General features: G+C 40.8%; 1 protein-coding gene across 2 annotated transcripts in view; it reads right to left on the reverse strand.

Annotated features, from left to right (window-relative positions):
• rassf5 (Ras association domain family member 5) overlaps positions 1 to 10,484 on the reverse strand; it is a 33,786-nt gene that overhangs the window by 12,421 nt on the left and 10,881 nt on the right. The window contains exon 2 of one of the 2 annotated variants that reach the window (XM_014002070.1): positions 4,213 to 4,340. In XM_014002070.1, coding sequence (XP_013857524.1) covers positions 4,213 to 4,340 — 128 coding nt within the window. Of the gene's footprint in view, positions 1 to 240; positions 1,271 to 4,212; positions 4,341 to 10,484 lie in introns of those variants that run through there. The other variant, XM_014002071.1, reaches the window with a different exon arrangement.

Below are 10,484 nucleotides of genomic sequence, written 5' to 3' on the forward strand. Positions count from 1 at the left end.
ACACACACACACACACACACACACACACACACACACACACACACACACACACCTAAAGGCCTGCTTAAACATCACCACTTCCTCTCCTGACTTCTGCTTTCAGACTGCATGTTTCTTTCTTTTTTTTTTTTGGTTCCAATAAAACATTATATTTTTCCCAGTCTCACTGAAACATCAACCATCTTTGTTCTTTGATTCTGTTACTGAAAACCAGAATCCTTTGCCATGAACATGTTTTACCTTCGCTGCATGCTTGGGTTTGCGGAAGAACGAGGTCTTGGCAGTGAAGAAAGTGAAGTCCTCGCTCTCTTCGTCCAGGCTGCAGTACCCGCTGCTCATGCTGTTACTGCTGGTCATGGAGGGGGTCAGAACTGTGCTGACAGTCATGGAGAGGTCTACGCGAGGGTAGCTTCAACACYGGAGCAGCTCACTGATGGCCTGAGGAAGTGTCAGGTTGCCTCAGAACGAAGCGACGCTCAACCACAATCAGAGTCCACGACGCTTCAGTCTCTCCTTCACTCATCCAGATGAAGTCAGAGCTCCACCTCTGACCACGCCATCCAGAGAGTTCGGGGTCCCATCTGCACGGGCCAAACAGGTGAGCTCGGGTTGGATTCGGCACTTTGAGCGCCGCCGGAGAAGGGACCAGGAAATACGAGGTGAAGCACAGACGTGTCACTTCCTCCTGACGAGCGTGTGTTTCGAGAACGCTCTGATGCTGGTGTCACAAGCAGGCCGTCCGGTACCGGGGCTGTTAGCAGCTGACATGAGCTCACACGGTTTGGGACTCCTTCACGCTCGTATAGACGGCCGGTGGTGTCAGGGAGTCAGTTTACAGGCTGGCTGTAAGTTAACCCTGCTCACCTGAGAGGCACCTGTTATACCCGCAAACAAATGATGGCACGCGAGCAAAACCACATCCTTCTTCGGTTCTGTCTCTGCAAAGGAATGAATGATGGCTCAGCTCAGGTCCTGATGGCAGAAGGAGCTTTCGCTATGCACCCATCAGTGCCTGAAGTCAAGAGCAAGCAGTAGCAGCAGATATTTCGGCTACGACAGGACTCCCTCCTCGTCTATCCATTGCCTTGGTGATACTACTCCAAACTGATTCCTCCCACACAACCTCTCCTCTTTCTCTCTTCCCTTGCCTGTCTTTGCAATCGTTTTCCTCTCTCGGTCTCTCACAACCTCMCTCCACCATCTGTGGTCGAGTGCGTTATCAGGCTGAGAGCACCCTCCCCCTTCTGCCTCTCTCTCTCTCTCTCCCCCCTCTTCCTGCAGGCAACTGCACCCTGCAGAGCACGGCCACTTCCCCTCGCAGACGACGAAAGCAACAGAGAGGGAGAGGCATGAGTAAACAGAAAGAGAAACGACAATGAGCGACAGATACGAAGCCTCACGACTCTCGTAGGTGCGAGAGGCGGCAGAGACAGGAAGCAGCAGCAGGGCGGTGAAACATGGCGGCTCTGCTTCTCGTTTTCTTCGGCGGCGTGGGACGGTTGAGTGGAAATCAGCACGGCCACCAAACAACCTGGCATTCGTGTTGAATCGTTTTAAAATCACGAGTAACTGTGAGCCTTAAAGCCAGTCAAACTGAAAAGCAAAACTTTCTCGTAATATTCCTTCAAAGAAGTGGGTTTATGTGGCTTAAAGTAAGATTAAGAAAATATTGGTCCAGACAGAAATGACCTCTAACCCAACATCGACCACATGATCTGCCCTTTCACTCTGGCAGCGACCTTCCTTGTCAAAAAGCAGCTAATGCCCCTTTCATCCCCGGTATTGATCGCACACATCTGCTGCTTTCGTAAAACCATTTTAAAAAATCTGCTCCGACTACAGAAGAGGAAGCTTTAGGGATCCTGTGAGAACGTGACACACTTTTATGAGAYGAGTGTCGTTTTCAGTTAAGCTCAGATGAGATTTGGCCTCTGTGCAATCGTGGTGGAAGACAGCATGCAGGGGGTGGGAAGCTGCAAACACACATCAACACACACATATGCAAAGTGAACAGGCAGTCCTGCTGGTTTCAGGTCAATAAAACCTGCTCAGTGCATTCAATGCTAGCTCGATTGCGGCAGTGTGCACGTTGAGCAGAAAGGGGATCAATTTCTGCTGAGACACACAATAAGTAAAAGAGAGAGAGAGGGGACAACACAACCACAGATACAGCTATAAAACGGAGCATGGGGARACTGCAGGAAATAATCTTTTCTCACGTCTGCAGTGCTACTGTAGCACAATGAAGCAAGCCACAGTCTGCACAGAAACAAGCCTCAGTCACAGAGTTCAGGACCAGACAAACGTCAAAACTTCCTCAATTCTAACCTGAAGCTCTGTAATATCAACATCTGATTAGGTCCCAGTTGTTTCAACACATTCCTTTATAACATGCTTTGCACGCAAGAGTTCTTACTTCTGTTTAAAATGCATTAAAGACTAACATTAATGAAATTTATGTCAGTGTTCAATGTCWATTAGTGATGTGGATCAAACATCCTCAGGGTAATAATGCCCCACTATATTAACTGCACCCATTATTAGATAATTCCTTTTTACTGATTCACATAGGCTTTCATGTTTAACCCTGTAGGTGTCTGAATAAAAATGAAAGGGAAGTTTTACAGATCTGTCCTTCACTCTTTAAATTTTACCTTCAACGTGTTCAGGGCCGGCTGGTTCATGTGTGCTAGTAGGGCTAAGCCCTGCCTGGTGTTTACAATAAAAATGTTCAAATACCTAATAAACACYAATATAAAAATCTGTTTTATATTTTATAACAAAACTGGTGCCAAAAGTCCCAGAGTTTTTTCAAAGGGCTAACTTTTCACAGCCGTTTGCTTAGTGCAGGGTTATCCAACTGCTAGCCTCTGTTTAGCCCACCAGAGAGCCACCCCCACACCAAGGCTTTTTTTTTCTTAATTTGATATTTTAAATCAATGCATTATTCAGTGCCACAAAATAAACACATTTACAAAGTAAAAAAAACAGTACTTGATCTTTTACGTTTCCCCTACAATTTATCAGGCAATGCCCCGCCATCCCCTGGATGTCCGGCCCCTGAGCAGTTGGCTTTGAGTAACTGTGGCCCCCTGAGCAATTCAGCTCAATAGYCCTGTTTGATGTCTTTCGTGGTACAGAATGATTGACAGGTGTCTTGTCCCGCCTCCTCAGTTTGCTGCTCATTGGGGCTAATTTAGTTCAGCCCAGGGTCAGCCCAAGGCCACAGGCTTTATCCACTGAGGGTGGACGTACAATAAAGTGTGTGAAGCGTAGTGTATGTGGGTGTGGTTTGGTGTAGACTGAGTAGGTATGGTGGCGAGCAAGACTAACATAATCAAAATGGATTATTTAATGTCTCACWTGTTTTCTTTAATGTCTTCAGAGGAAAAACTGGAAGTGAAGAAGTTGGGGGAAGATAGACCAAAGGATATCCAAATCCAGAAAAATTGAAGTTTTTCTGCTTCTGTTGTTGGAATCCAATCTGGAGCATTTTATTATAAATCTATACATTATATATCTGTTAGCCTACCCTGCAAATATCTCCACCCTCCACCAATGAACATGTTACAGAGCAGCATGAATGTGTGAATATGAGTAGATTTGCTCCACACAAGTGTAGTACTACTAATGGCGCAGTACCAGGGGTTTAATTTAGACTAATTTGGCCTGAAGCAAAATGTTGCTGCCAACACTTTCTACACAMTTCTCCAGCTCCCTCTTGTATCTGCATTTGTTTGTTTGCGTGTGTGGACCACAGTGCGGGCGTGGTGAAGTCCTTGTAGCTAAAAGTAGATTGGAAGAGAAGGTACAGTTTTGAAGATGAACTCTGTGACTCGAATGTTTTAAGAACATTTAAAAAAACTTAAATTTCAGCATTCCTTTTAAATTCAGTTKGATGATTTTACTAACCAGCCTTAATGTTCTCGTCAGAAAACAGGGAGAGAGTTTCCTGAGCCGACACAGCTTTTCCATGGCCGAGGTCCCTGAAGAGGATAATGATTAACCTAAGTGGTTTCCCTCCATTTGACGAGGGATGAGGAAGTGATGGTCCAGCATTGACTAAATAAAACAAACTGCAGGGAGGAGCGGCTGAACGGCAATAAATAAACTCGTATTCCCAAAACAGAGCTACACACGTGGGATTTTTTTGCTTTTTTTAAGTGTCCCAACAAACACTAAACAGACGCTTTCTGCCTTCCAAGTCCTCACCTTGTGCTGAGGAGCTGCGGAGGAGCTGCGGCTCCTGGGGTGTGGGCTCTCTTGCTGCTTTCTGTCTCTCTGGTTGCAGTCGAGCTGGACGTGAGCGGCACACTCGAGGTGACAGGAGTAGTTGCAGTCTGGTGAGCACAAAACAAAAGTCAGCTGGTTACGAATCCCCTGTAGTTACCTGTAGAAGTGGGAGCTGCATATAAGTTATCCAGATTCATGAACCCTCACACAGRAAAATGACTCCATCTAGTGGCTGGAGCCAAACTCACATTTAGAAAACACATCTGGCATGATTGTGTACAAAGAGAAGACATTTCTGAGCATGAATGATGCATTACATCAATAAATGTCCATTAGAAGGAGATCTATAAGAAGCAGTTTTACAATTCAGCTGCTATTATAGTTTACATCTCTAACAGTACAAGCACATTAGAAGTTTGGTAATGGATGCACAATATGCAGTCATGGAGCTAATGACACATTTATTGCATTAGCATCAGCTCCCTCCAGTTAAAGCTTGAAAAAGTGAGGGCATACAGTAGCTGCCCTGAAACTGTAAGCTTTCATCTCCTTTGGAGCCACAAAAACTTACTTCCCCTAAAACTTCCTTAAATACTCCTCTGTTTTTTTTTTTTTTTTTTTTTTTTTTTTTTTTTTTTTTTTTTTTTTTTTTTTTAACTTTTAAGTCAGTTCCACATATACAACTCCCTGCCAGTTTATGCCTCTCGGGCTTTATTGTGGTCACAGACTTTCCCACACGGCCTCAGGCCTCGCTTCTCCTCATGCCGGGGAGACAATCCATGTTAAATTCAAAAGAAAAAGAGAGAAAGAGGGAGTTTTTAACTGAACAGGCAAGCAATGGTCAGCTTTAGAGGAAACTATGAGTCAGATAATCTTCAAAACAAGTCCACAGAAAACAGAAAAAAAAATCCCATCTTGTTTCTGGAAATCATAATCTATTGTTTGCTGTGGGGGGATGCTGAGCTGGATGTTTTTTTGCTATGAGAGGTAACAAAGAATTTGATGACAAGTGCTGAAACAAGCTTAAAAGACTTAAAAGAATTCAACATGTGGAAGTTTCCAATGAGAAAAAAAACTAATTGGCTTGTTTACGAATTGGAAGCTGTGTAAAAGAGGGGTAAAGGCAGAGGGAAGGGACACGAGAAGAAAAGCCGACAGTTTAAGGAACACTTGTATAACTGGGAGGCCCCCCGCACTTAAATAGTAAGACAGATATAAGTACGTGTGTCTGACAGACTGGGTGGTGGAGATAGAGTCAGAAGGAAGAGCTGAATTWCTTCAACAACAGGGAGGGATGTGCCGAGCGAAGGGGAGTGTTCAGATAAGGGATGATCGTCTCATGGCTTTTAACAGGTCACTGCAGGAGGACAGTAAGAAGGGAAGCAAACACTTGAAGGGAAAAGAGAAAACTCCTTTCCTGTTCATGGATTTCCATCYATTTTTATTGTGGACAGAGTCTTTCACTGCCTCCATCTTTGGCCAGATTTACACTCATCTTGCTCAGAGTCTTAACAGTTCAAATCATTTGAAGGGGATTTTATGGAAAGCCTTTAAATAAACAATGTCTAACCTGTTGCAGATGGCTCTTTGAAGAATCTCAGATTAAAGAAATGAGTTTAATTTAGACTGGATTGATGAGCTAATGGCTAGTCTGAACAGTGCCTGGACCAAAGTGGATTGTCAATGTCCTAAAACAACTGCAAGCTAAAATAAATCATTGGGTTTGATGCAGTTATTTTACAAACATTTAAATCACCATCAGGTTTGCTTTTATTTATATAGAACTCTAAGCTCAGACTAGCCGTTAGCTCATCAGTACAATCAGAATTAAACTTTCTTTCTTTAAACTGATCTTTGATTGAAGTAGAGGTATTTGAAATGATGAAAAGCTGACATGGAAATCCCACATAAATCACTTACGAACAAAAATAGCCAAATCCAGTGCAGTATTGTATAAAGTAAGGGAGTTACTTAATGACAAAGCTTTGTTTATGTTGTATAATGCAATAATTTTTCCACATTTAATTTACTGTGTTGAGGTCTGGGGGAAAGCATGTAAAACAATTACAAATCCCATTTTTATTTTACAGAAAAGAGCCGTAAGAATTATTACCAGAAAAAATTACAGTCACCCATCAAATTTATTATTTTGTCAGTTGAGATTATTAAAATTTTATGAGTTGGTTGATCATAATATTTTGCAGGTTATGTATAAAGCTCATAAAAAATTATTAACTCTAAATATTCAATTAAATTTTGTTAAGAGAGTAAGTAATTATAACCTTAAGGGTATCGAGATGTTTGTAAAGCCCAAAATTCGAACAAATCTGAAGGACAGATGTACTTCKGTCCAAGGAATAAGATTGTDGAACAATCTGGAAAGTGATTATAAAAATGCTGRCTCAATAATTTTATTTAAGAGAATKRWKRAARKTWRRTYGTTGAGGAGATATGAATTTGTATAGTGTGCATTTATAAAGAACAACTGTTCGAGGAGTTGAAGTTTTTGTTATGTTTTGTTGTTTGAAGWCTGTTATTGTTTCAATTTATGAATTTATTCTTCTTTCTGCTACCTTTCATTTTATTTGTGTTGTATTATTTGTTGTATGTATTTGTTTTGTTTTTAAATGAAATGAATAAATTTGTTAAAAATGTTTTAAAAAATTCAGTTATCAGCTGCGACTGTGCATATTTATCCACCTACCACATTAACAGGAAAAGATGCAGCAGCAGCTGCTACAGCAACCTCACAGCAGCCCTCTACTTAGTTATTTTTTCTAGTTTTAGAACTCTCAGCTTTAGAATTCAGGTTTCCACGTTTTCAAAAGTCTTGATGAATTCATTGTTTATTAAACTAAAGGTCGACATATTGGTCAACCTCTAATTCAAAAGAGCTATTTACATCAGTTAAGACGTTAGAGTTTGAGGAATGCTGTGGGAAAAACAACAACACCTAGAAGCATAGAAACATGTTCAAGGTTCACACCTAAATCAGAAAGGAAAATCAACAAGTCACARAATATTCACACAGTGATAAAATGTTTCTACGTGTCTCTCATAGAAATGCATTTAAGCGACTATAGCACAAAAAGTAAGGAAATTAGTGTTTGGTAGATTATGTCTTTGTTGTAACAATGCTTCTTGGTAATAAATCTTGTAGCGGGCACCTGATTGGCAGCACCTGGGGTTAGCAGAAGCTCAGAACAAGTGTCAATAGTAACAGTAAAAATGTTTAGCAGAGATGATTTGGCAAATTTTTCATCTTTGCAACTCACGCAGCTCTACTGATCATTCCACARATGCATGTTCCTTACAAATGTGACACCATTTAAAAGGGAAACTAACCTGCTTTCTAATTGTATAAGATTTATTACCAAGAAGCATTGTTACAACAAAGACATAATCTGCCAAACACATATTTCTTTACTTTTTATGCTAAATATGTGGTATTGTGGTGTTAAAATGGGCATTTCTTGTTAAATTAAAAGCAGACACATTGGTCACAAGAATGGTTGATCTTGGTAACAACTGTTTTAGCAGACTGATCTTCAACTTCAAGGGAGGACACGGAGCCTGGTTTCCCATAACAAATGTGTTCCCACTGGTTTTAGTTTTGTCTTCACTGTTCTCAGACTCAAACCTTCCAGTTGTGGCAGAAATGCTTGGAACTCTCTCACTTTGTTTAGACTTTAATTTGTGACTTTATTATAATGACCCTCTACCTGAACACAACACACTGATTTGTTCTGTTCCCCTAAAATAAAAAAAATTAAAAAATCCTCATGTTCAGGAGTGAAATCAGACTCCCATAGCAGTTATACATCACCGGCTGCTTTCAGTGGCAGCCCAACCGTTCAATATGAAATTCCCATGACTGGTTTGTGGAATGTGTGTATGTGTGTGTGCTGGTATGTAGTTTCTTGAGACGCAGCAGCAGTACAATGAATGTTTTAGTTCAAGAACTGCTTCAGTGGGTTGTCACCTGAAGGTTACAGTGTGTTGACACAAGCGCAGATGGAAAGAAACAGATACAGTAAAGTATGTTCAGATGAACTTGGCGATAGGAGCAGTTTTTTTTATTGCACAACATTTTTGACAGATAGCGGCTGAACGCAAACATGAACTCTGACAGAATTTCAGTTTGTTGAAACTTGACGATGGAGGGGGGGCTTCCCTTTTCTGTTCTCGGGAAAGTACACAAAGTATCAAATAAAGAAGTTCCTTGAAAGAAAATTTCCAAGCCCTGGAGTTTTGAGTACTTTCTTTTTTCAGGCTGACTTACAAGAATGACCAAATTTCTATCAACAGACTGGACCTTTCTTCTCTATGATTTTACTTTTGGTTCCAAAAAACAAAACAAAACAAAAAACCTGCACTGAAGCATCAAAAAAGGATTTTGAGGCAGATCTTTTAAAACCTTTTAATATTTAAAATGTTAAGTTACAAATTTAGTTTGTGCAATACACCACAAACCATTACCAACAAATAAAATGATTTTACAATTACTTCCAATATCCTAATACTTGTTTTGACATTAACTTAAAATGTTGCAACATGTTTCCTCAATTGGAGGAAGATTTTATAAATTGTAGACCSGTTGGTGACAGTGTCCAGTGTAAGTGCAGGAGGCTCAAAGATTATGAAGAAGTTCTGGTGTAAACAATCATCAGCATCCACTCCTCCTGCACAAGACTCTGTGTTGTCCCAACATGGAGGAGGACTCTGTGGAGGAGCTGCATGCTCAGACTCCACCGTTTGAGTCGGAACGTCCTGATCCGACTGCTCTTCTGCAAACTGAATCAGCTCGGTGGCAGAGACACGGAGCGCTGCTTTACTACGTAAAGTATGTAAAGATCTACTGTATTTGTGGCGACTGTATTAACTTCCACTGCAGCAGAGGTCGATAACACTGGCTGATGAAGCGTTGTCCTGATGCAAGTGGACGCCGCTTCTCATCCTTTTATTGTTCTTCTCTTCTTACTCCTGTTCCTAGTTTCCCCTCTGCATCGTAGAGTAACCTGAGATGTTCCTGTGTGCAATCACAAACTGGACAGGACGTATGAGAAAGTACATGTGGGCAGTTGTTTTTATTCCAGTGGGTGTGAGACAGACACTAAAGGGGGAAAAAACAAAGATTAAAAGCATCTCTCAGGTCATAGAGGATGTCTGTGTGGCAGCAGATAGAGTGGGTGTCTGGTTCAGAGTGGAGGGGGGTAGTGGGTCAGGTAGCTTTAACATAAGGGCAAGGATATTAACATCGTCTTTAATGACCCTTAAGCGAGCTGTGCTGGTCTAAGGAGGAGGTCAAAGCAGCTTAGGGGGTCTTTAGTTATTGTCTGATCCTATCTCATGATTTGTGGCAATTATTTATGTGTGAATTTTACACAAAAAACACACAATTCTTATATTTATTGTCATTTCAATTCTTTCCTAGTCATAGTGGCAGAATAATCTGATGACCCACTAGACTTGACTAAACACTTCTAATCCTCAATTTACATAAAATGTGACCCTCTTCATTGTGACATCTGTGTTTATTCGTGCACACACCAGTTTCATATTTGACATGGCTAATCTCCATCCATACAGTCCTCTGCTCTTGCTCTTTATATCTCCATCTGTGCAGCTACAGATGCTCCCTAAACAAACCGGAGAACGCTGCTCTAATCCCTTCTCATTGACTTTGCTCGAGGAGTTGCAAACAAATACAGCTTCAAATATTGGTTCAAGGTTCAGTTCTCATTCAAGATTAAAATAGCTGAAGCTAAATGGCGGATACATTTAATTTATGTTTCTCTTAATGTGTTAAAAATCCAAGAAGTCAATAGCTGAATTGTGTCAATTGTTTGTTTTATAATTACATTCTACTACATTTTAAAACATAAAGCAAATTAAATAAATTCCACTAATTATTTTTTAAATTCACCTCTAAATTTTTGTTACTTAGTCAAATTTTGTAGGTTGCTGGTTCAACTCCCCAGGCTGAGCACAAAAATGTGGGTGGGCATTCCACATTTGCCTCTGGGCCCTTGGTCCTTGTGCTCCCTGGGTGTCTTAGATGGCAGTCCACTGCTTTGTATGGGGAAGTATGAAGAACTACTTAATAAAGTACACTGACTCTTTTTTTTATTAAAAGTTATTAAAAGCTGAGTTGTAATAAAACATTTTTGTGGGATATCTATATATCTATCTATCTATCTATCTATCTATCTATCTATCTATCTATCTATCTATCTATCTATCTATCTATC

Source organism: Austrofundulus limnaeus, unplaced genomic scaffold (assembly GCF_001266775.1).
Source record: "Austrofundulus limnaeus strain Quisiro unplaced genomic scaffold, Austrofundulus_limnaeus-1.0 Scaffold11, whole genome shotgun sequence".
In the NCBI taxonomy this organism is placed as follows: domain Eukaryota; kingdom Metazoa; phylum Chordata; class Actinopteri; order Cyprinodontiformes; family Rivulidae; genus Austrofundulus; species Austrofundulus limnaeus.